The following is a 25,136-nucleotide window of genomic DNA, read 5'->3' on the forward strand; positions in this document are numbered from 1 at the left end:
CGGCAAAGACGGGTTCTTTCTTGACGTTCTGGAAGGTAAAAATAAAGTGTCGGGTGTGTCTAGTGACGTCATAGGGCTGACAAAGTTGTTGGAGGCTCAGCTTAGTAATGGCTTGACATAATCATGATGACATAAGCAAGAAGTTGGATATGTCATGTGATACGTGGCACGAAGTTCGAAACCCGCGCTTGCCACGAAAAAAAAAGACGTAAATTATTTTTTAATCTTCATAACTACGGGGGCTACCCAAGACTCTTAAGAGCCGCAACAAGAGCTACGCAGCCATGCAAAGGCGTAAAGGGGGCGATGGCTGCGAGTTTAAAAGACCTGATCGAATACTTGCTGGAGGAAATATCTTTACGCGGTGATCAAGGTGAGACGCGGTGCTCGGCAGACTACATCTTGACTAGTTTTCCATTGGCTATGATTAAACATACATGAGGGAGCTAACCAAGTTGATAGGAGTGCCTCCAGCACAAGTACTTACGTTTATTGATGAATTCTATGCGCTGCGGCGCGAGAATAATGCTCGAAATGGTGTGGCAACACGTCGTATACCCAATCTTGACAGACGGTTCAAGTCCAGGGTATGGAAGTGGCTTACGGAGCACCCTGAAGTATCAGTTGGCAAAGATAGAGAGGGTAACTCTCTTACACTGGACGATGTGGTACCGCATTCACAAGGTGATAGCACCACAGAGGCGGCTATTGATCCAGCACTAGGGCCGGCTCCTGGTCGCCGGGGACAAGATATGCTTGTTTTTGTGTCGCTGGAGCGAACTTGGCTCTCCATCACTGGTCATGAACCGGATTCCACCAGGGTCTTACCGTTGGAATTTGCTCTGCTATCAATTATCGCTTCTCGAAAAGAAAAGGGCATCATTCAGTCCGACCTTGTCCGGCTGAGTGGACAAGACAAGCGTTCAGTTCCTAAAAGGACTGACTTATTGCAGGAAAAAGGATATATTGAAAAACGAGCCATACAATATCAAGCTGCGAGGACAAGTCTGTGTACTCTGAATAAATTCGCCGGACTCGGACCAGGGCAGCTTTCTTATGATCCTTCATCAGTCGTGGAACCTGGCTCAAAATCAACAACTAGCAAGATAATAGACTTCACAGTTTTACAAGAGAAGCTTTTTGAGATGCTGAGGGAGTATAAGGTCATTACCAGGAATGATCTTAAAGAAAAACTCGGAATGCAAGATCGTTGGCACGGGAAAATATTAAGAAGAGCCATTCGGAAATTTGAGGCCATTGGCTGTATTCGACGAGTCCGTGCAGTATCTCAGTATTCAAATGCAATGAAATCACTGCATCCTTCAGTAATGCTGATACGTGAGCCAACGGAGAAGGACATCAAACTGTTCCACGAAGACAGTAAGGGGCTGATGTCATCTCTGGAGCAGTTGGACGCAGACTTGGACGAGGAGCAAGGCCAAAAAATTGTAGTTGATCCTAGCCTGGAAGGCGATTCTACTAATTATGTTGTTGATATCGGTCGGATTGTCCCCCAATGGACACCGGATAGAACAATAACTAATTTGGTTTTTGATACTATCCATCAGGCTGGCACTAGAGGGATCTCTAACAATGTTAGTTTATCTGATCCCTTAAAATGTCCTTGGAAACTAATATATTCATTGTTTAGGACATCAATAAATTAACAATGGGATCCTTTTTCAGAAAGCCACTGGAGACCGTTCTCTCTCGATTGACCAGCTCATGGCAGAGCTCACAGCCTCTCCATCTTCGACATCTAGCCATTCTCCGCGACACTGCACTCAACAAAACTGTATATTATTATATACATTATTCGTTCGACCATTTTTCCTCCCTGGTGAGCAATGGTCATGCTTCTTGGGATGCAGTAACTGGAGGTCCCAGGTCCGGAAAACGAGTGTTAAACGCCCCCCCAGCCAACGCAAAGGCTACCTTGGACAAATATGGCTTCCAAGTAGACATCTCGCAGCCGCTCTTACGGAAGGGGAATGCAACGCTTCGTGAATGTTTGGAGGCTTCTAAGCCTTCGAAATGGAACCTTACATTCAATGACCCTATTGCAGTTTCTCTCTTGGATGGCACATATAGTAGGTTATCATTCACTTTTGGATATTTAATACGTAGCTAACTGGAGACTTTAGCCGTTGACTTCTTCAGAAAGGGTGGCCTTTCGAGATCGGCACTCGAGCGCGCTCGAGACGCTGGAGTACTTGAATCAGACGATCATGAACTGCTTGGATCCAATGTTCCTAACGGTGCTCAGCCTGATGATGTCGCCCAATTGGCTCCTGGTCCTCAGGATGGCATGGAAGAAGTTGCCCCCCGTGCGGCTAAACGGCAGAAAGTTGTCGCAGATCCATATGAGGGATTGACTGGAAAGGAACTCCTTGAAGCGCAAGGCCTAGATGAAGGGTGGACGGAGTACAGCCTTCTACTTATGGACCGCCCATCAACTGGTGTATATATAACACCGTTTGGAAAACGTCGGCCTGTTGGTAAAAAAAGAGGGCGTCCAGGTAAAAGTCGTATTGCCGTTTTCAAGTCACCGAGATTAAAGGAATTTGACTGGTTTGTACCCCAAGCATCACCTGAGCCACGAGATGAAGAAACAACTTCGATAATTGAAACAAACTTACAAGCGGGGTCTGCGAACCTGTCCGTGGAAACCCGCCCTTGCCGCCCGGTCAGGGCTGCTGCTCAACGGCAGACTTATTCTGAAGTCGATAAAGAGGGCCTAGAGGATACCGAACAGCAGCCTGCCAATAACGATGAATTGGATATTGAATGGAACAACCTGAAGAGCCGCCAGGTATCAGGGAAAAGAAGAGCTCCAGACGCTGGCGGGCCAGTGTCTATTGGAACAGGGGAAACTCCTCGACGCCGGAGGGGAAGACCGCCAAAAAAACGGAAACTTGATACTGAAGTGGAAGCTTCAACAGCACCTTCTCCCGAGGGAAGCCTGTTGGTCGATGACAATAGGTCAAGATTGAGGCAAACGACAGAACTACCAAACCCCGTCCCCGACAGTGACATTGAACTTACCGAAGCACCAGTGCGTGAAACACAAGAGCAGGAGTTGATTGTCCTCTCCCCTAGGGATGCACAACAAGCCACGGCTCCTTGCGTACCAACAGTTGAACATCCAAGAGAAACAATCCCTGAAGAAGGTTTAAGAGAAGCTGAGTTGAAGAAAGAGCCTATATGTGACCTATATGGAGAGCCTGTCTCTGAGGCCGCGCAGACCGTGAACACATCTGCCAGAAATTCAGGTATAACCACCGAAATCACTCTTCCTGATGCCCAGAATACACCAGATGCCTCTGTTACTAGAGTCGATGAGATCAAAGGAACTCTTAAGCGAGATATCAGGTCCGGTTCAATCGGCGTACTCAGAAGAAAGATTCTTCTAGATATTCTCGAAAAAGGAGGTGGCGTATATCCTATGGGAAGTGAAATGTGGTATCCTTTTACGACTCAGTGGTTGAAAACAAATCAAAGCACAAAGCCTGATGCACGAACAGTAAAAAATGCAATGAGAACACTCATTGAAACTGGAAAAGCTAGGAAGCACACATTTAGTGGGAGGAATTCTAAAGGCCTCATGGTGACGAAAAGCATTTTGTCCTTTCCGGAAATTTCAGGAAACCATCCAAAAGTAAGAGCCATGCAAAAGGAAATGCTTGATGCAGACCCCCAGCTTTATCTTCCCTTAGAGGTTGAAATTGATCCAGACCTGAGAAAGTCAAACCGTGGATTCTTGGGATACGGTGTGAAGCTTCCTGATATTGATGGGGAAGTTAACGTGACACTTCACCAGCCTCCAGCCATGACACGCAGGGCACCTAAGGCAGGAAGACGGTGGAAAATGCACAACTTCGAAGGTGAACTCTTCGAGTTTGATATCAGAGAGCTATCTTTTCCTTTCGACTCCCCTCCAACTCAAAGGTTGGAGAGCATACAGCGGTTGGCGCAAGGGCGTTCTTATCTGGCTTCCTTTGGTTTACTGTCTCCTAGTGGGAGTTCATCTCAACATACGAGGTACCCCGTACCTGCATTACCGATATCTTCAAAAACTAGATACATGGTAACTCCCGAGTCAATGCTCATGTGTCCACTGCAAGTATATCACTCGGCCACGGGGACGTTTGGGACAGGTGCCTATATTCCTGGTAAATATAGGGTGTACCCTAAACATCATGGTGAACATAATATGATACGACCGGAAAACTTAGAAACAATCCTGTCACAAAGAGGCAATCGCAAGTTTGATAGCTCAAAGTTTTCCGACCCAGTGTCCCACCAGTTCTTTTATGATGTGGACAGGATCAAATACTGGGAGCACCGGTACCCGGAAATCTTTGAGATGCCCTACGATGATTTTGTCTACATAAATCATACTATCGAGGAACTCCCCGAATGTCCGCCCCTGGAAGGTGCAATGAAATTTGAAAGCGATGCTGCGGCCATTGCGGAGATAGAGCACACACGAAGACTGACAAGGCAGCTAGCCAGGAGAACCCAGGCTCCTGAAGCTGTTCTTGCGCGTCATTTTGGCTCTGACCGGAGGCAACGATGGAGGAAAGGGGAGACGCACACCGAAACTACACGCAAACTTACCCAACTACAGGAGGCCAAAGCCGCTGGTGAAGCGGATAAAATTAAGAATCACAAGACAAGGCGTGTTAACTCTTTACCAGCCAAGGTAACTCAACGGCTTATGGTAGCTATGGTTGTCGTACGCACCCTCGCCGGGGGGTTAGAAGGAAGAATGGTGGAGTGGACCTTGATTACCCCCCTATTCCCGGACTATACACCCAAGTTCATTCATGATCGTGGGAGGCTGTTAACAGGGAGACATAGGCTGCAGCTATCGAAAATGCAAAGTGATTTTCAGGAGAAGTTTGCAGATGCCTACGAAAAGGGAGAAGTTCCACCAATCAATTTCGACAACCTAGAAACTTATGACTGGGAATGGGTTGTCAATTGGGCGTGCAGGAACATGGAAGAGCCTAGTATGGGTAGGCTTCCTAACCTCCCAGCGTCTCGACGACAGTTTGACAGCCTATTTGAGCTTCGAACAGAGCCAAGCCAGCAGATTGATGAAATCTACCACTACACGCCCCCTACAACTATACCCAGGAAACGGACTCTCTTAGGAAATCTGCTACTCTCTAATAATATTTCAGATGGCCGGTCACGCAAACCGAGGGCAACGGAGCTTGAGCTACTGGATGTGGCAAAGACATGGGTGCGCGCAAATGTCGTAACGCCTGAAGAGACCTACAAACCAGCAGAAGCTGGTCAAATAATGAGGCAATTCGGCGAGGATCTCCTGGGAAGGGCTATCCAATCTCTCATGACCGAGCGCGTCATTTCCATGGGTAACAAGGGTCGGGTAGCCCCTGGACGCAATTTCGATCTTACGGAGCAGTTCCTTGGTACCCTCACACGCAGACGCCCGGTTGAGTTAACACAACTGAAGCAGGCCTCTTCTTTCAAAACAGAGGTTCTTGACCCTGCTCTGCTTTCTGAAGGGTGTTATTACGTGAAGTATGACGCTACAGATGGTGATATAATTGCCCTCCTCAACCTAGCTTCAAAAGGCCACATTGTCCTAGTACCAAGGGACCCTCCTCGGAACAAATATGGGTTAACTGAGGGAGGCTACCTGACAAGGCTGATGGATAAAGAAAAGCTGCGTTTTAACGTTGAGGTTCACCCAGCCCACGGCCGGTATCTGTACGGAAATCCCATCAGCCAGGCATTAAAAGAGACGCCGATACCAAAAGGTGATCTGGGTAACTTTCCGATTAGCTCTGAATCATTGACACTGATGCCTAAAGTTCCGTTGTGGTTTGATGTGCACTCTCAATTTGTGAAGATAGTATGGGAGCTTGTTTTGAGCGCGGTTCTTGGTGTACTTGTTGCTCGACCGGCCATTGCAGCTAAAGGCATAACACGTATGCTGGAGCCTTGTCTAGCGGAGTGGGAGACACTTCTAGTTTTAGGCTGGCTTGCTGACGTTGGTATTATTGAGAGGACACAAAGCTTAACCGAGAATCATTCCGACGATACAGGATGGGTTGTAGGCGAGTGGTGGTGGATGGTACTTGGGGCATCTGAGAACGGCCAAACGTAAATGTTGCTATGTATATTAGATGTATTTGTCCTGATAATTGAGCATATCTTAATCATTTTCATACCGGAGACATCTTCATTTCCTTTAATTTGCTTTAGGTGCTTGTTTTAGGATGCTGAAATTAATGTTTTTATTTCAAGGCAGAATATTATATATAGCAAAACTCCGGGCACCGTAATAATGATTCCCAACCACCTAGTAACACCAACATCCGGAGTAGGAAAGATCATGAGATAAATTCTTAAATGATAACTCCAGTTTGTAGTACAGACCCGCTGGCCCCCGCTAACTAGTCGCCGCCATTCCGGGCATAAAAAAGAACGCTGAAACCTTTGATGTAATCAAATGTCCGCAGGAGCAAACAAAACCTTCCGAAGAATGACAAAAGCCAAGGCACATATAACCCCTATAATAGCTCTGTCTAACCAGGGGCCGTCATCTTGGTCAGGGGTATTCCGGGCCGATATTTGAGTGCGAGTATGCTGAGATGCCAATGATACCTGGGGTCGAGTATTTGGGGTGGGCTGACTTGGGTTCCCAGCAGCCTCTGCTGGAGGCGGGTTTCCCGTCGCTGAAGTCACCATTGACGTAGAGTTGTTAAGACCGGATGTTACGGGTTGATGCACTTCTCCGTTTCTATCGCCTGGTCGGGACGTTGCTAGAGTAGGTTCAGAATCAGGCTTCGATTCCTTCTCTAGCTCATCGCGATAGCCCAGTTTGAGGCCTTCGGGTATCCTATCAGCGCTATTTTGCTGTTCCCCTGGAGCACCCTCATTGTCAACATTGACGCCTTTCTCACGGCACATGTCTTGCCATTTCGCCAGGATCTCCGCATTTGTCTTTCCATCAGGGCAGCTTGGGCAGACCCAATCTTTACTCCGGTTTGCCCAGTCCTTCCTAGCTTCACTGCTAGCATCTAGTCCGCCAACCTGACCCTTTGCCTCACCGTCCATAAAGCTTCTGATTGCAGTCAAGGCGGTCCGGATACCCCACGCTGGTTGCCAGGTTTGCTCATGATGTCGGCTTATACTAAGACATATCTCGCGGTTAACTTCAAACCGGCCGGAAGGAGTTAGGAAACGAAACGAGAGGGGCCGTAGAGGATATTGCGGGGGAAGGAGGATGCGGCCATGGTATATGCCGCCAGCATAAGGTGACGGGGCAGGAGGCCCTGCAAGGGTAAAATGCCACTCAAAGAGGTTCGAGTCAGACAGCGGATGAGCGTGGAAGTGAGGACATGGCGAGGAAGATGACGGAGAGAGCTCTTGGGCCTCTTTCATGAGCCGTCGCAGGGTCGTGTTATTAGTAGACATGGCGATGGAAAACGCGGATCGATCAACCTATGCTATTCGAACAGCAGTTTTTCCCGGGCGTCTGCATCATTTATCTAACGCGATCACCTTGTTGGTTCGGATATCGCCAGCGTAGTAGCTTCGGGCCGCTATTTGTCGCCTCTGGCTATCACAACATCCAAATCGATGATTCAATGTTGGCCTTTGCCAAATCGCCGAGGGAAACTCTCACGTGACCAACCAAATTCTTATCCACCTTTGAAGGATTGAATATTGAATACTGAAACACTGCGCCTTTGGAAAGGCACTTTAGGGAGCCAGAGGACCTTGCGAATTGGTTTAATGAACTGTTCTTTATCCAGTGTTCCAAACGGGGTCAAACATTGGTATTATTCATATATTCGAAAAAGAAAATTTAACTAGTTACTCCGTTGAGATCTTTTAAAAACAATACACAAGCTTCCAAGCCCAACACGCCAGCATTCCAAAGAGACGAAATCCAGCACCCGGTCTAAAGTACGGCGTGAATGAATACACCGTACCAAACATAGACATGCAAAAGTCAAAAAAAGCAGTAAGAATACAGGAAAAGGGCAAACGGCAGAGAATGATCCGAGTAATCAATCCCAGTTGACCCATTCTTCCGTCACCCCTTTTGCAGCACTGTTAGAGAGAGCTTGCTTAGCAGTATTATTTGCTACAAGAGCATGCTGTTCGCTAGCCTCGTCAGAACTCGTACTGTAACGATCAGAGGCTTCATCAATGTCTTCCTCCCTTTCCCCAGGCCGAGGACGGGGGGACATCGGTCGTAAGGTTTTCATGGAAACACCGGTAGATGGCCGATCTTCGGCACTGCTTCCCATATAAGGTGACGCTCTCATGTTGCCCGTACTGTTGAACCTTCCAGTCCATGAGTTTCCCGGGTGAGGTTCAGAGGCATGCCATGAGTGATGCAAAGCTGTAGTTGGCAGGGACCGACTTGTTTTTGCCGCCCGCTGCCAGAACTGTTGGCGCTGGAGACGTTCTTCTTCCCACCTCTGGTGTCGCTGTTGTTCAACCCTAGCTTTGGCTTCCTGCCATTTGCTGCTAGGTTCCCAGCGCCATCCGTCGCCGATGGTGGTGCATATCGGGATGGGCCAGAGGAAGGGATTTGGTCCAAAGAGGTGTTGCAAGTTTCTTCGCCACCCGAGGTCAAATGCATGGGGCAGCTTCTCACTGTCGCACTCCGCTAGGTATTCTTCATACCTATCATGTTCCCGGGCTCTATCGAGTTCTCCGTAAGATCTAAAGAGAGATTGCTGAGCTGGTGTTTGGTATTGCTCGTAGTGCTCGTCAGGGTTGTAGTCGTTGTGCTGGTGTCTTCGGTCTGGGATTCTCGTTCCTATTGTAGGCGAAGAGCGTTCTTCGCCTTCTTCAGCGCGAGTGACGCCCGGGATCGCATTAGCATGCATATCAATAAACTGTTGCCCGTAGCCCTGAAGGGTTCTGCCGAAGTCTTTTGTGGTCGCCCCCATGTTTTGAGCGTCTGGCTGGTGGTGCTGCCATTCTCTCCTTTGTCGATCCAACGTCTTCCTGACCGGCGCCAAATATCTCGTCTTCTCTAAACATTCAATAGTCGTCAACCCGCGGATCGAGAGACTAATATGCCAACCTGTAAAGCCGCTTAGCACCAGAGACATCATTCCCGAAATAACAGCCAGTATTATCACATTAACCGGCAAAAACCTTTCCATATATTGCGCATCTTTCATCAACTCATCCCATACCCAAAGCACCGAAACGGCAAAACAGACATAACAAAAAAGGCACGTATATATCAAAAACAGCAGAAAAGCTTTATAGTTGTACATTCCAACGCAGGTGGCCAGCCACGGGCAGTGGTGGTCCATTTTCAACACACAGCGTCCACAAGTTGAGCAGTGATGTGCCCGATCTGGTTTCCGGCACCGACATTTCTTGCAGTAGCGCAGTTCTCCCATGGAGTTCACTGTGACAGAGCTATATTCAGGGTCTTCGATGGTTGGGAGATGGCTGTATTGATGCCTGGATCGGCCGTGGGTAGAGGTTTTTAGGGGCGTTCCGGGGTCGGTAAAGACCGCAACCGTATACGATGTGTTCATCAGAAGGTAAAGAGAGATCCCAAAAACGCTGCCCAATGTCCCTGTAGCCTTGTTAGATCTTCTGTCAAAGAAATGTTTCATATGGATAGGGCTAGGCGTACCTTTCCACCAGCTCCTTGTGTGGTATATACTGACTCCAGCCTCTACCCATACCGCCCACGTCGTAAGTCCGTATACAAAAACAAGAGGAAAATATTTGACGGCGCTGCAGAGAAGTCCTTCGCAGGTTTTTACCAGTCCGCTTCTTCGGCGCTTTGTGGGAGACAAGGGCTCCGGTACTGCAGAAGCAAACGCCTCCATGGTGTCGAACCGGTCGCAGAGGCACGCTGAAGTTATTCAAAGACTGCTCGAGAAGATGGCCGGTTCATTGTGGGAACTGCTGGTTACGTAGTTATCGGCGGGTAGAAGGAACCGAGCCAGCTGGGCTGGGCTGAGGACGTAAGTGAATGAAAACAGGGCGCTTCCGGATCGAAAGGAGGATATTTACAGGCCAGAGGAACAGGCGCCGACCTTGCGGCGAATCTTGCAACGCGTGCAGTTCTCTATTTCTCCATAGTCTGCTTCCAGTGTTGAAATAGAGACAGATAAATGAATGGATGGATGGATGATGATGATGAAGATTGTCGATGTTTGCGCTAACTAACTAACTATGATGGACGACGGTGCTGCGCCTCGGGATCGGCTGACGCAGCTTGGCGGATCGGACGACGCTGACTAGTTATGGGGATACTGGGACTTGATGGCTATGGAGAATCACATAGCTAGCATACTATACCTCGATAGAGACGACGAGCTCCTGTTCTTCGATGCTTGGGTTTTGTTGAATACGAAGACAAGGGGGAGTTACTATTGATATTGGCCTGATAGTCGCGCTTGGTCTGGACAGGGAATGCCTGGCAAGAATTCTCGGTCTTGTGTGGCTGGAAAGGGGAAGAAATCCATCTCCTTGCGTCTGCATATACTGGAAGAGTTCTTGTGTTCTCCAAGCTTGCTCCATCGAGGGTGATATCCCGCCATTTGCTTGATGGTTCTGCTAGATCGACGTGTTGACGGAGGCAGCGGGTTTGCAGCTCGTCTCACGCGTCCGGGGAGTGGAACTCGGGCATCTGGTCTTCTTTTCCTTAAGAGGACTGGACTCGATATGCTTCTCATCGATCCTGCAAGTACAGTGTAAATGTAGAGATGTTAGCTGCAGTACTTGACAGGTAAGTGGGAGGAGGACAGTGATACCCAACTCGAGACTTTGCTTCCCCAGGCGGAAGATAGTAAGGTAGCATAAAATGCCACGATGATACCCTTCGCTACAGTGCCAGGATGTGTGTCATCGCCCGTATATCTGGTCCTTGTCCTGTGGTCGCTCTGATATTCAGAGGAGGGCGTTGCCACCATGATAGAGGGATAGAAGATAATAGGGCGATGCTACTTCGGTATCTGTGTATACCAGAGCCCTAGTATACTGAGCAGTCAGTTAGATGGCTATTATAGGCATCTTTGGGAGATATACTCATCGTTCTCTCACCTCGCTGTTGTTTTGGTGGCGAATATACAGGCTCCCAGCCACGCTCATTATCTTGCTGAAGTCCTTGTCAGCTATGGATATACCGCAGCTGAGGCTGATCATGGTTGTCACTGACCATATACGACCACTAGTGAAGACCTCTAGAGAGGATATATCTGATCGGAGCTCAATATTCGAGCTGTGTTGTCAGCTTTTTAGAGGCAGGAGTATCACCGCCAGGCAAGAATCAATACCCCATACAAGGAGGAGCAGCAAGAAAATAGAGAAAAATAAAAAAAAAAAGGTTGATGGTTGATGGTGGATAGCTAAATACATGACTTCTATCTACCTATCTATTTTTTATGTTGTTGTTTTTGTCTGCTTGAGACTGAGACTGAGTGACTATGTCTCGTGTGTGGCTAGCTAATCTATCTATTGACCTCGTCTTAGCTTCATCCCTTAAGGGGACTACTAGTCACCAGCACTGCGTAGAAGTGCGAGGTCGTCGCTGGTGGCCTGCCTGAGTACGCCGTGCGAGGGAGGCTACTCGTGACTGTCAGACAGGCGGTCGTAGGCAGCCTCTCAAGCTCATCTCGAAAGCAGGTGTTGAACCAACAATCGGAAGCTCTTGAGAACCAAGACGTGTCAGATCCGGCGTTGTGATACTGTCTACCTCCAAGACAGCCGTAACAACCCATCCACTGACAGGAACTCGGGATATGCACCGTTGGGTGCATATCAGAGACCATAGACCCATCCTTGTTTGTGTGAAGAGAGAGAAAGAGAGAGAGAGAAAGGGGAGAGTGCAGAGTGGAAGAAGGTGAAGAAGAAGAAGTTGGGAGAGGAAAACGGAGGGAAAAAGAGAAGAAGAAAAATTTGGAGGGAAGAGGGAAAGGAAGGGCCTTTTATAGACGAGAGGCTGGGTGGCGAGGTCGAGCGTGATCTGAGGTGACTGGCGTGATCTGATTGATCTGTTTGAACAAAGGAATGCAGAGCAGGACATGATGCCGTCACAGTCATAGGCTATAATGAGGAGGACATGACGGCGGGCCCAAAACTCGAGGATGCTGAGCAGCAGGACAGCCGGGCAGCAGGACAGCATGACGTGATGCTTCAATCATCGTTATCAACAGTAGCATTGTTGCTTCCGTGCCACGGGGATATTTGTTTGTTTATTGTTTTTGTTTACATTGAGATGCCATTGAGGTCTCGACGACAGGAAAGAGGGAGGCTTGCAGCGCGAGTTTCTCCTGCAGCAAGATCCCCGCTGAACACCCGTACCAGCCATGCTATGACAACGAGGATGGAGCAGCTGCTAGGTAGAGATGTAATGGAGCAGCCATGTCAAATAGAATATAGATGCATGAAGATATTGGTTATATCAAAAGGTCAAGGTGGTAGATCGAGGCTGAATTAGAGTATCGGGCATTATTAGATAATCACTTTATCTCAACGCAAACTAGCAAAACATAGGGACATGACAGTATTTGAAGGATACAAGGGTATATCTGGTTGGCAACGGAGGATAGCGAGATAGTACAATAGTTTATGACCCCGGTGTTAAGGATATTGGGTATTGATTCTTCATCATTATGGCTGTGCACACCCCCACTTGCTAGTTACCAAGAACAACCACACATCACCATCTCGGCGGTTATGTACAGTGTCTCAGCTAGTATTTAGAAAGAAATCATGCTCTGAATTCCGGAAAAGATGCATTACCATAGCCAGATGCCAGACACATCAGCGCAGGGCTTCTCATTCCACTGGTTCTGGCCGGGGACGCGGAGCCGCTAACAAACCAGGCCAGGTTAACTGCCATGAGGTTGGCGTTTACGGGCTTGGCCAACCGTTCACTCGGCTAACTAGTTAGTTAGCTGTTAACGAGCAAGCCAAAAGGCGCTCAGGGAGCAGTTAGCTAGTTCAGTAAATATATTACTCCGTAGTCCGTAAGGCAATGAAGACGGGTATCAACGACCTGCTTGAAGCAGGTTAGGTTGCCTGACTATGCATCATGAGGCATCTTCCGCATTATCGTTCCTATGGTTGCCTTTTATACCCCCTTAACGGCTCTGATATAGGCGGAGGCAGCAATCAATGCTGGTCAGAACAAGCTTTAGGCCGAAAATAGTGTAACCCAGCCGCGATTTCGCGCTGACGGGCCCGTCTTTTGTGGCGCTGACAGTCAGGAATGCTCCGTCTCCTGTTGGACAGAGCCTGACCGTAGCGATGGGCTAACAAAGGGGGATCAGCTCGCTGTCCTGCTGTGGACAAGCCCTGAAACACGCCAGACGCAGTCCCTGAGCAGCCAGCTCCTCTCCCGTCATCACCACCACCACCACCACCACCACATCAACAGCAACAACAGCAACAACAAACCAGCGCATCCAAGCCACCAAAGCCACGGAGCCACCAAGCCTGTCTCACGGCGCTGGGGCTATAAAAAGCAACCCTCTGTCCCGTCCCCATCCCAGCCCCGTCGAGCTTCTCCCTTGCAAAAGCACAGCCGCAATTTTGGGGAAGGTCAGGCGACGCTAAGCCCGAAGAGGGAAGATCAAGATCCATCGTCAAAATCCGCTTTGGCGCTTTTGACAAGAAAAAGTGTTTACGCAACGTCTGCGTCAACTCGACCAGCCACCATCTTCGCTTCGTCGTCGTCGTCTTCTTCTTCTTCTTCTTCTTCTTCGTCTGCTTGGTCTCCCTCCTGCGGATTCATTCTTTTGCCCTTGTTCGTCCCTCGTTCAGCTGTTCGGCGTCCTCGTTTCTCTGCAGCGTGCTCTGTTTACCTGCGTTCATAGACGGCGGCAACCATGGCTGCCAACGAATACTACAACAACAGCTACTCGCAGAAGCCTCATCCAGCTCTGCCTCACGATAACGACACTCACGGTGACTCATGGGGCCACCAGCAGCCCTCGTCTCCGACCCTAGTGGCTGGAGGATACTCTCACAGCTACGACAACGGCGGCAGATACGGCCACTACCACTCCAATTCAGACAACGACCTGGGGGAGAGCCGGATGGGCCATAACAATGACTACTACTCAGAAGACATTCCGCTCAAGTCAAACGCAGCTAACAACAAGCCTGAGTGGGCGGACGATACGAGATACCATCCTTCTCCTCACGACCTGCCGACCGAACCTTTGAACCTCAGTGATCCCGTCAGACGGCCGTCTCGAAGGAGGAAGCATGGTTACTTTGCAAAGAAGATCCCTTGGGTTACCCATATAACATCTCTGGTGCAGATCATCATATTCATAGTCGAAATTGTTAAAAATGGTATGTCTCATTTTATATATATATACCCTCTACTGGTTTTTGTCAATCTGACTCTGCTAACACTCCATTCAGCCCAGTTAACAGGATCTCCCATCATGACAAAACCCTCCTTCAACCCCATGATCGGCCCATCGCCCTATGTCCAGATAAACCTAGGAGCCAGATTCGTTCCTTGCATGCGTAATGTGGATAAACTCCAAAACAACCCAAATACCGTCTTCTTCCCATGCCCAAACGCGACCACCACGGATGCCAAATGTACTCTCTCCGAGCTCTGCGGATTTGACGGAGTGCCTAATCCAAAACCAAACGGAAGCCTCGATGATAAACCTGAACCAAACCAGTGGTTCCGTTTCATTGTACCCATGTTCCTACATGCTGGTCTTGTGCATATTGGTTTCAACCTCTTTGCACAGCTGAGCATCGGCGCCGATATGGAGAGGACTATCGGTTGGTGGAGATACGCGATTGTCTATTTCTCCAGCGGGATATTCGGTTTCGTTCTGGGTGGAAATTTTGCAGCTCCCGCCATTGCTTCTACGGGAGCATCCGGCTGCCTCTTTGGCATCTTCGCCCTCTGTGTTCTTGACCTCTTCTACACCTGGGGCAAGAAGCAGAGACCATGGGTCGACCTGACGTTCATGGTAATCACGGTAGCAATCTCATTTGTTCTGGGGCTGCTCCCTGGCTTGGATAACTTCTCCCATATTGGCGGTTTCCTTACCGGGTTAGTACTAGGAATCTGCATCCTTCGATCACCAGACACCTTGCGAGAACGCATTGGAGTCAAGACTCCTTACGTCTCCATGGGTGGTAACCTCGGAGTCGATGAAGATCAGAAGAAGTTTTTCAAGCAACCAGTCACCTTTTTCCAGGGTCGTAAACCACTGTGGTGGGGATGGTGGCTGCTCAGAGCTGGTGCCCTGATTGGGATCATCGTCTCTTTTATTGTCCTTCTCAACAACTTTTACAAGTACCGCACCACATGCTCATGGTGCAAGTACTTGTCATGCTTGGTATGTTCCATTGCCTCAACCATTTCTTTCTCTTGACGGAGATGCTAATGATACTATTTTTTAATGTACAGCCTATTAGCAATTGGTGTGAGATTGGTGACTTTACTACAACGCCAATCACAAAGAACACTCGGAATATCCCGTTTTAGACGCTATTCACCCTTGATGGCTGGCCTTTCTTAATGCACTGCTTCCTCGTTTGGTTTGCTATGATGAAATGCCCGACACTATCGCCTTGATGGCTCTATATACCCCTTCCTTGGTCACGTCTCATAATTTACAGCTCGTTAAACTCACCTGTATAGTTTCCACATCCCTTGTAAAGTTCCACTGCGTTTCTCCTAGGCCGTGTACCCAAAAGGTCGGCATCAGCATAGATGATTTCGGCGTTTTGGGGCTACCTTTCATTTTTTTTTTTTTTCTCTTCTTCTTCTCTTTTATTATTTCTTTTTTTCCATTTAATGACTGAATGTTGCAATTATATCCTGAGATGCGGATATGCAAATTCCTTGTCGATTTTTTATCACCACTTTGCTATAAATACTTGATTATATTGTCTTTTATATATATATATATATTCCGATACATAGACATGTACGGAAAATAAAGTCAACTTAAGGAGATTATTTCGGAATCTCATATTCCACGTTCTCTCCCTCAGCTTCAAGCCATTGGTGCCCTGCATCCCAGACCTTCTGCAGCTCGCCGTCTCCCATTTTCAGAAGTCTGTCCAAGTCGGCCTGTGAGTTCTTCTGAAACCAGCCCATGAACCCCAACAAGACCATGTCAGCATATCCGGGATGTTCTCCCTCAAGGAACGGTCCACGGTGCTTCCTGGGGCCGGGACGTCCCTTCAACATCTTCACCAAAACCGCAATCTCGGCCTCGGTTGCTTTCCACGCTTCTTCCAGCGCCTCACCCTTCGCCTCGAACTCATCCATCGTCATTCCAAGCATCTGTTTCCGAGAAGCGTAGAAATACTCACGGCTTCTTTCATCCAGATACTTTGGCACAGCCGGGTAACAAAAGGGCAGCACGGGCGGGTAAATGCTACGGAACACCTTCAGGATAGCAACAGCCAGGGCATAGCTGCATTGTCCGTTGGGGAAGATAGACTTGTACCCTGCCTCCGGGGGGAAGATGGTCTCAAGGTGAACGGCAAGGGCAAAGCTGTCGTTGAGCGTCGCACCCTCGTTATTGATGGACGGTTTGTGCAGGATTGCCGGCAGCGTATAAGGCACTCTGCCACCTTCCAGCGGAGGGACATGGAGAGACTTGAGCAGGGGCTCGATGTCCGGCATGGCGACGTATGTTTGGGTGTAAGGGGCCATCTTGTAGTTCAATACCGCGCGGATGGGGAGGGTGTTGGGAGACCATGATCGTGATTTACCTGGGGCCTCGCTGTTGATGTCAAAGAAGTGCACTAGCGTTTCTCCTGGAGCTGGTCTCCTTGCTGCCATGTTGCCGGCTTCCTTGAGTACGAATGAGTATAAGATAGTAGTTTTCCTGACGGTTGGTGAGAATCGATATGGTGGTCTTCCTCAAGCTGCAAGCCCCGCGTTGGTCGTGTTTATGAGATTTATATACCCTTTCCCTCCCCTTCGTATACACAGGTACCTTGTCTTTAATCCCCGCAGCTTGATTTATAATCGCTGTTTCACTGTCCTGAGCTACTGATAAGTTGTTCTGATATGCATACATTTACACGACCGACGCCCCGCAGCAACGATGATGGCAGGAAGGGGGCATATATGCATCTATAGTCCGCATCGTGCAGGGAAGTGAACCTACTCGGCTATAGAGGATAAAAAGGGCCGGTTATTCACTATTAAAAGCTCTGTTGCATTATACATTTGCCGAACATTCATATACAACGGTATACAAGCTCACAAAAATGAGGGATAAAAGGGGGGGGGGACACCAGAAAGTCCCTACCTTTGCTGATATTATATTGGCCTCGAAACGATGAGAAACCCATGCGAGGTTTATACTGGTACAGATTGTAATGCTGCTTGCGGGAAGAGACAGCAGGGGTACCGCAGGAGCCACAATGCTACCATGTACAGGCAAAGTTTCCGTTGGCAAAAATCTGCTGCTTCACCTGGTGTGGATGGGAATTGTTCATGGAAATCGTGCGTTGGGGTTGTACTCCGTACTGCTGTCGTCACCAGCCTTGCATCCGTGCATCAATAGGAGAGTGCTGCAGCATGTAGCTGCTGATCTTGCTCTGATCTCACTCTTGACATACTCGTGGCCTGTCCATCCTGCATCTGCATTGCTGCGTGCTGCACACATACCTCACAGTATATGGCTGTATCGGGAATGAGAAGAGGTAGACCAGTCATATTATGAGTATTATAGGCACTCTATTGTTTGACATCCCGCGTCTGGGTATAAGCAGGTTGCCTCGTATATCTGCACACCTCCAGGAGATTAACTCCGCTCACCATTTTGGAACGATAATTCAGCTGCAGCCCAGCCATGCGGCTAGCCGAGACTCTGTCCAGGTTCAGCTCGCGTTGACGTTGTGTATCCAATGCTCGTGCGTGTTAAACAGTAGCGGAATCAATTCTGGAGGAAGAGCGAAATTTCGTATCATACAGAAGGCCACCTATCCATCCGTACGGAGTAAACTCGACTAGGTTATTCTCCAGATGAGGATTGCAAGGTCATAGTTATCTCATGCACGCCGGGAGTTCTTATCGTTTTACATGCAGCCAGCCGAGCGCCTGAGGACATTGTCGTTAGCTCGTTAACAGAACTAGTTAAAAAGCCACAGATCAGCGGAACATACGAGGAGATACGTAGCTAATTAAGCAGCATTCAACAAGTTTAACCAGTTAAACGGCCATAGTTAATTGGCTTTGCTGGGAAGCGCGACGTCTGGGATGGTTTGGACACGAGCTGAAACCTGGCGAAACGTCTCTCTCTCTTTTTTTTTTTGGATCGAGGTCAAAAAGCCTTTTACGAACAGCCGCCTCATGAAGCAAATTTCAACATTAGTCTTCGTCTCCTTGTGTCTTTTTTAGAGCTGAAACCTGATGTGAAATTAATTTGATAGACGGAGCAAAGGAGACATCGTGAGAGCAGCAGAGATGCAGGATGAGGTTACGTCATCACCAACTGTGACCCCTCGGCTTTCCTGCTGCGGCGCCCTTTGGCCCCCTTGATCTTTCAATTGAACGAGAGCGATGAACAACTTCATCTTGCCGTCTTGTTGGCGCCTGCTAGAGGCCTTGAACTGCTGCTGAAACGTGGTAGTTAATCTGAACCATAACAGGACCAGTTAGTTAGCTTGTTTGTTATCCCACTTTAGCAAGGTATTGACTAGTTAACAGTTGCGCAAGCTCTAGACCACCGGGGCACACGCGCTACCACCCACCAGTTGAACAGCATGGCCCAGCCCACAGAAGCATCTGATCCCTTGATCGCAGCTCTCCCTCCGGCTACAGACTACTTGACCTACCTGACGCTCGTCGAATACCAGCTGACCCCTGCTCGGTTGCCGGTCCTTCACCAGGTCCTTCAAGATGAGACGCTGACTATAAACATCGGCTGGGATCTGGTCAACATACTCATTCCACTTCTGCCGCACTCACGGGAATGTCTCGATGATATTGCGAGGCTTGGAAACCCAAGGGAGGTTATCCTGCGGGTTTCAGAGGCTTTGATGAAGCTCCAGGCTACGGAAGACGATTCCCTAGAAAGCGAGGATGAGGATGCAAATAAGCAGGCCAGCGAGCAGCGGCATCTACCCCTCCATATTGTACAGTTCAACTGCCTCTTATCAATGCTTTCTACGCTGCACTCACGAATAAAAACGAAATATACAAGTCGTTTTGTTGCAACTTCTCTTCACGCTGTTTTGAAAGCCTACTCAGAATTCCCCACTACAGAAACCACGGCTGCTATCCTGGAGCTCCTACGAGATTTATCAGGGGAAAAGCGGCCGCCTCTACCCCCGCGATGTATTTCAGAACAGGCACTCAGCCGCTCTACCGGAGACAAGGCACCAGATCCTGAGGCAGATGAACATGCGGAAGGAGACTCAACAGATGAGGCTACTGAAGAAAAGTTGACTCAAAGGTTACTGCAGTTTGGCCATATCGAAACATTAAAAACATATCTCCTACAATGCGTGGACGAACCAGGCCCCGCCGGTATGCAGTGGGCGATCCGTGTTCAGGAGAAGCTTGATACTCCTCGTGCGGATGTTGGGATCCCCACATGTATCGACCAATTTCATAACGTCGAGTACCTGCGGGAGAGGGATACTACCCTGGGCAAGATAGTGGTAAGTAACGACTTGTTGTCAGTATTATTGGCCATGTTTCATCCGCCTAACATCATTGCCAGGCCTTATCGAGAGACTTTGGCCTAGAGACAGATATGTTGCAAAAAATAATATTTAAAGGAGAAAGTGATCTTCCACCTCCACTAGATTTTGATAATTTGCCTAATTCTCCTGACGAGATTCCGCTGGAGAGGCATGGGTGTATTCTTCTCCTTGCTGCGCGATGTGTGACAGCTACGCTCTTTGGGTCTGGTACACAAGAGCAGTCTCTACATCTATATCCAGACATTGTCAATATTCTGCTTAACTTCCTTGGAGATTATGCATCCCCTTATACTGCGGCAGCGGAGGAACCAGTCGCATTGATCGACTCTATCCTATCCCTTGCCGCTGTGGCCAAGACTAGCACTCCCGAGGATGCTGAAGACGAAGAAGGATTTAAGACCCTTGTTTATGGGTTGACAGCTTGTTCTCGTGGCCCCGCTCAATTCAAGGCGTTCACCCGTCTAGGGTCCATTCCTGCTCGGGCATTCCATGCATACCCGGACATTCAAGTGAGATACAACATAATGCTAGAGATTCTTAGTGAAGAGGAGTCAGAATACGCGAGGTTACCCGCCATACAGTGGCTTAAGGAGGAGCTTATATCACATTCTGCTAATCCGGCCGAGCCTGAGACTGACAACCCATTCTCTGATCCTGAGAGTTTCACATTCTTATTCCAGTCCATATACAAATTCTCAAGTCCAGCACAGACGTCTACCACATCTTCTGCTCCCGAGGGTATAACGCCTGAAGTATGGATGGAGTTTACCCAGGAGATTGCACCGGTATATCTTGCAAAGTTGAACTTTTATTACTTCCTCTGCAAGTCATCTAAACTTGCTGAGCAACTCCATATCTCCACTCTTCAACCAATATTTGATGCAAGATTCCTAGATCCCCTCAAGTCCTTCATCAGCGGTCTCTCGAGTCCTGCCGTTCTTTCATATGTTGAAGCAGAGATGGGCGAAGCTGCAGTGCAGATGGGTATGAGTGCAGCAGAAGTGGTTTTACAGATCATTTCGGATATCGAGCGTGCTACATAAATACCAAGGAGTATGCCAACCATTCTTTTGTCTCGCTGTGGAATCAATCTATCCTTCTTAAATGCCAAAGTCAGCTTACTGATATCAGTTATTTCTTACCAGCTAGATTAATTATTTTTTATAAAACCCTGACTATGACATTGTGCGCTCAATATGCTGCACTTATCGGTTTATCAAAAAAAAAATTAAAGGTTGCTCTATCAAGAGAATGACCGTGGTTGAATGATATGCACTCTATATACAGTAGGAGGACCCTTGACCAGACGCCACTGACAGTAGAACATATACCAAATTTCATCCACTTATCCCATCAGTGAAGCCAAACCAGAGGCATCCTCTGGCTGTAAGGCAACAAAAACCCAAAAAAGAGCGGCAAGAAAAGAATGTCGACATTGTTGCTCGTGCTCCTAACTACTGGCTAGAATAACAGCCACCTGCTGCTGCATCCATTTATACCGAACTCTTAATGGCTGCAGCGACCACTTTATATGTGTGAGTCGGGATGTAGATAATCAGCACCCAGACAATGAAAGCGAGGATTGCGATGACTGTGCTGTTGATCGTGATAATCTCGAGAAGATGCATTCCGTGTACTGGTATCGCGATTCCATAGTGATAGTACATCCAACCAATCCGGTTAATGATCCGGTCTATCCATCTGTGCTGATGGGTTTCAACTACCGGGATTTCGTTTGAGGCCCTGGGTTGATGCGTAACAGGCCGCGGAGGGAGTCTCGAGGAGTAAAACATCACCGGAGGCCGAGTGTATGGTTGTACTGGTCGCCGTGCCTTGCTCTTCTTTTTGAACAATTTAGGCCGCTCTGGGGGCATATTCAAAGCAGCTGGAAGGAGTATACCACAATTTGTAAGGGTAGAAATAGATATAAACGAGTGGCTTTGTATGCAGAAACGCCCGTCTTGACAATAATCCAGGCCGCTGCATGTTTTTTTTGAACATTATGGGCCCAATCTGTTGGTTTTGATAGACAGTGCATAAAAGGGGGGAAGGGGAAGCCGATTCCCTTGCATACGACTTGCGCCTACTTACAACTACGAAGTCTAGCGCTCTGCCCTTTCCTCAATAACGATGATGTCGGCATGCGTGGAAGCGTCTGAAAACAGAGATGCCTTCTTGGTCCTAATATATGAGCTGGCTGATCCAGAAGCAGAGGGGGTATGCATTCTGTTAGATTGGATAAAGACTCGTACTACATGGTATGACTCCTGGATTCTTCTTAGCACTACAGCAATATTCTTACGTAGGCATGGATTCCTCCTTTCAGTCTTGGTGCATTAGTTGTTGCACGTCCCTTGTTTACAATGATAGAGGAGGCCAGGTGTCATGACTACTTAAAGGGGCAGAGTTCCATCGTAAACAGGTATATATGTGAATATATAAGTTAAATATACACAAAAGCCCTTCTTCCTTTCCCCTTACATTGAAAATGCGCTCTCAAATCGTTGGCAGGTAGAGGGAAAGGGGAGAAGGCAGGAGAAAGGAAATGTTTGTGTACATAGATTGAGCCATAATTATATATCCAAGCATGGCTGGATCAAGATGAAACGACCCTGCCGTAAAAATCAATAAACACGAAGTCAACCGGACACCGAGGGAACCGAAAAAGAATGAGTGATGGTATCTCCTCTTTCCTCCCCCCCCTTTTTTTTTTTTGGATTTTCTTATCTGATGGCGCTCTGATTCAAACAACCTCTTGGAATTGTTACCCATGAGCATTGCTAGAGGGAAATCATGCCAGCAAAATGCTCTTGGTGAAAGGCTGATGAAAAAGGGTGGCATGGACAATTATACATGAACAATAAACGAGAAGGGTGGTGGTGCTAGGTGAAGAAACAATGGGTCGAAAGGGGCCGTAAACGACGGATGAGATGTAAGATGCGTCTTGTTGTCGGGTAAAGCTTTGTCAGACCTGGCAGCATCCAAAATGTCGTTGGCTTCGTATCAAATCTGGGAGGGAGAACATTGCCGGATGAGATAGATCGGATGTTGAAGGTAGGCTTTCTCGTAGCTTTGGCTGTGTCGAAATATCGAAGTAGATGCAATTCCATCATCGTCACCCTCCGCATTACCACCCCTTTGGCTACCATCATTCCTTCACCATAGCCAAGAGTGTCTAGACAAATGTCTACATAACGATGCACTGGCCAGTGCTGCCACGGGCGTTGACGGGACCTATAACTATGGTGTTAGCCACGGATCCGTACATATAAGTCTTCTGAGAATTCAAGATCATCCTTACCGGAGGTCTGAGTTGGGGCGACGTAGGACTCCATTTTGATTGTGGAAGGGTTGGCTTGCTGGAAGCTTGAAAAGTGGAAGTTGATAGATAGAAGTTGGTTGTAGATTGCTTGATTGTCTTGTTGATGATGAAACAGGGAGCTCAAAGGAACGGCGCAAGGAAGAGATTTATATAGACTCGACCTCCTGCTTTCTCTGCTGCACGTTGAGTTATCGTTTTCGATTGATACCGAGTCAAGACATTGTTCAACAGACAGAACTTGCCGCCCCAAGCGTCTACATCTGAATATCGCTCGTTTTTCTTTCTTCGACAAAGGGAATGGCGCCCGGAGCATTGTGATTAATCTCTCAACATGGACGGCGGCGTTGCGGAGAGTCCTGGTATTTTGCATAAGTTCTTTATTCTCCATCATATGGCATGCAATGCACGGACGGGAAGCAGTTCCGTGGAAAGTATGAAGCTAGAGAGCGACTGATAAGACTGGCTCAAGATAGCTTGTAAAAAGTGGAAAGACCACGCTGAGAGCTCGAGATGTCGTTTTATCATACCAAAAACGGAACGAGGCAAGATCCTAGGCATAGTTAATGAGGAATTGTGTTGCGGGTAGACGGCTGGGGAGACAATAGATAGGCGGTTAGTATTGATATTTGCCATCTTAATGGCGTATTTGGTGAAAACATTGTCTGTTTTGACTTTGTATTGTGTTGTTTTTAAGGACAATTTGGGGTTATGGTGTAAGCTGAATTCATGCTAATTCATGATAGTGTGTTCACTAAAAGAACAAGGTATATTCAGTGACCTCCTTCCAAAGTCTATTATGGTTTAGCTTGAGGTACATTTAGACGCAGTAATGGCGCCCAAAGGGAGTAATCGGCCTGACCGTTTTGCTGTAGGTAATCACTTTATGCGGCCAAGTGATTATCGGAGAGCATCTAGATGAGGAAGAGTTCTGGGTAACCAAGCGCGCCGTGTAACGAGAAAGTGTGCCCGTTACGACGTTTTGTGGCTCCAAGGAGTAGTAACTAGCAGAAATGAACTACCCAGAAATCTGTGAAAAGGGAAGAAACTGCCAAGTAATCCAGGGACCCGAATCTATTCTAGGGTTTAGGTGAGATATTTCGACTTTGGATACGAGGTTTAAGTCAAGGAAAATGCTCCTTCCCTTGCTCAACACAATTTCCCATTCCTTTCGATGGTTCGAAGGGGACAGAAGGTCAGGAGGCACTAAGGCGGTGGCGTTGAGCCAGCAGTAAGCCAAATAGGATGGACCTATCTTTGTTATAGGCAGATATCGCTCTCTCACTGAGATACAAAGCCCACATACGCAAACACGCCTCAGACAGCCCGAGGATCTCAAGCCTCTTCTTCGTATAGGATATGGATATGGCACAGATAACTCTGTGGCCATCGAAGCGTCTAGTTCTGGGTATCTGATAAGTCTAAAACATCCAAGAGCTACATGTTCAGCACGGGTATTGGGTCCTTGGAATCCATGGGGACCGTGTGGATGAAACTCCCGCCGAGGGTATACGAACCGGTGTTCTTCAGAGTGAATACCAAAGATAGGGATCCGGATTTGGATAATGAACCCGGCTGGCACCACAAGTGTAAAGTGAACTAGCCACTCACCCTTTTTTTCAGCATCAAACAGCGCAAAACACGGAAGAAACAGCAAAAAAAAACATCTTGAAGTTACAATTTTTGTTGTTTAGAACAATATCAGAAGTGTCAGAGGCTAGTCCGCAATAGGCCTAGCGTGGTGTTCATGCTGAGTCAGCAACCAATAGGAAGACAGGAAATCCAACGTCCAACTCCATCCTTGATATTGTGCTGCAGAGAACAATATCAAGCAGCAGCAAGAGAAAAGAAGCAAAAAAAGCGACTCCAACTTCTTTGAGCGGAACAACACAAAGAAGAGACGAAAGTCACCGAGTCAGGACACGAAGTGACATCGACGGATGTTCTCGACTCTTGGGATTTCTTGCCTAGATACCTGGGAAAGAGCTCTTGTATTCCAATCATTATCGAAACATATATCCAACGGCAAAAGAGTCATGCCAAATACAAACAAGTGATACACATCAGCCGGGTCAAAAGAAAGCGTTATCATATCTCAAAAAATAAAATAAAATAAGGGGACAAAGAC

General features: G+C 47.9%; 8 protein-coding genes across 8 annotated transcripts; 3 read left to right on the forward strand and 5 right to left on the reverse strand.

The window, feature by feature from the left end:
* Nucleotides 1–437: 437 nt before the first annotated feature.
* On the forward strand, nt 438–6,142 carry TRV_02464 (TFIIIC transcription initiation factor complex subunits Tfc3, putative; the record flags this gene model as incomplete). The annotated part of the gene is made up of 3 exons (XM_003023316.1): nt 438–1,595; nt 1,652–2,090; nt 2,145–6,142. The coding sequence occupies 3 exons, from the start codon at nt 438–440 to the stop codon at nt 6,140–6,142; spliced, it is 5,595 nt and encodes a 1,864-aa protein (XP_003023362.1).
* Nucleotides 6,143–6,483: 341 nt separating this feature from the next.
* Nucleotides 6,484–7,455, reverse strand: TRV_02465 (uncharacterized protein; the record flags this gene model as incomplete). Its single annotated transcript, XM_003023317.1, has 1 exon — nt 6,484–7,455. One exon carries the CDS (start codon nt 7,453–7,455, stop codon nt 6,484–6,486), a length of 972 nt encoding a protein of 323 aa, XP_003023363.1.
* Nucleotides 7,456–8,054: 599 nt separating this feature from the next.
* TRV_02466 (uncharacterized protein) lies at nt 8,055–9,854 on the reverse strand (the record flags this gene model as incomplete). Its single annotated transcript, XM_003023318.1, has 1 exon — nt 8,055–9,854. One exon carries the CDS (start codon nt 9,852–9,854, stop codon nt 8,055–8,057), a length of 1,800 nt encoding a protein of 599 aa, XP_003023364.1.
* Nucleotides 9,855–11,608: 1,754 nt separating this feature from the next.
* Nucleotides 11,609–12,154, reverse strand: TRV_02467 (uncharacterized protein; the record flags this gene model as incomplete). The annotated part of the gene is made up of 1 exon (XM_003023319.1): nt 11,609–12,154. The coding sequence occupies one exon, from the start codon at nt 12,152–12,154 to the stop codon at nt 11,609–11,611; it is 546 nt and encodes a 181-aa protein (XP_003023365.1).
* A 1,503-nt stretch (nt 12,155–13,657) lies between these two features.
* Nucleotides 13,658–13,768, reverse strand: TRV_02468 (uncharacterized protein; the record flags this gene model as incomplete). Its single annotated transcript, XM_003023320.1, has 1 exon — nt 13,658–13,768. One exon carries the CDS (start codon nt 13,766–13,768, stop codon nt 13,658–13,660), a length of 111 nt encoding a protein of 36 aa, XP_003023366.1.
* A 94-nt stretch (nt 13,769–13,862) lies between these two features.
* On the forward strand, nt 13,863–15,386 carry TRV_02469 (uncharacterized protein; the record flags this gene model as incomplete). Its single annotated transcript, XM_003023321.1, has 1 exon — nt 13,863–15,386. The coding sequence occupies one exon, from the start codon at nt 13,863–13,865 to the stop codon at nt 15,384–15,386; it is 1,524 nt and encodes a 507-aa protein (XP_003023367.1).
* Nucleotides 15,387–15,973: 587 nt separating this feature from the next.
* TRV_02470 (glutathione S-transferase, putative) lies at nt 15,974–16,810 on the reverse strand (the record flags this gene model as incomplete). Its single annotated transcript, XM_003023322.1, has 1 exon — nt 15,974–16,810. The coding sequence occupies one exon, from the start codon at nt 16,808–16,810 to the stop codon at nt 15,974–15,976; it is 837 nt and encodes a 278-aa protein (XP_003023368.1).
* Nucleotides 16,811–18,744: 1,934 nt separating this feature from the next.
* On the forward strand, nt 18,745–20,732 carry TRV_02471 (uncharacterized protein; the record flags this gene model as incomplete). The annotated part of the gene is made up of 2 exons (XM_003023323.1): nt 18,745–19,644; nt 19,707–20,732. The coding sequence occupies 2 exons, from the start codon at nt 18,745–18,747 to the stop codon at nt 20,730–20,732; spliced, it is 1,926 nt and encodes a 641-aa protein (XP_003023369.1).
* Nucleotides 20,733–25,136: the final 4,404 nt, after the last annotated feature.

This window comes from Trichophyton verrucosum (assembly GCF_000151505.1).
Source record: "Trichophyton verrucosum HKI 0517 chromosome Unknown contig00217_1.f1.exp, whole genome shotgun sequence".
Taxonomy (NCBI): Eukaryota; Fungi; Ascomycota; class Eurotiomycetes; order Onygenales; family Arthrodermataceae; genus Trichophyton; species Trichophyton verrucosum.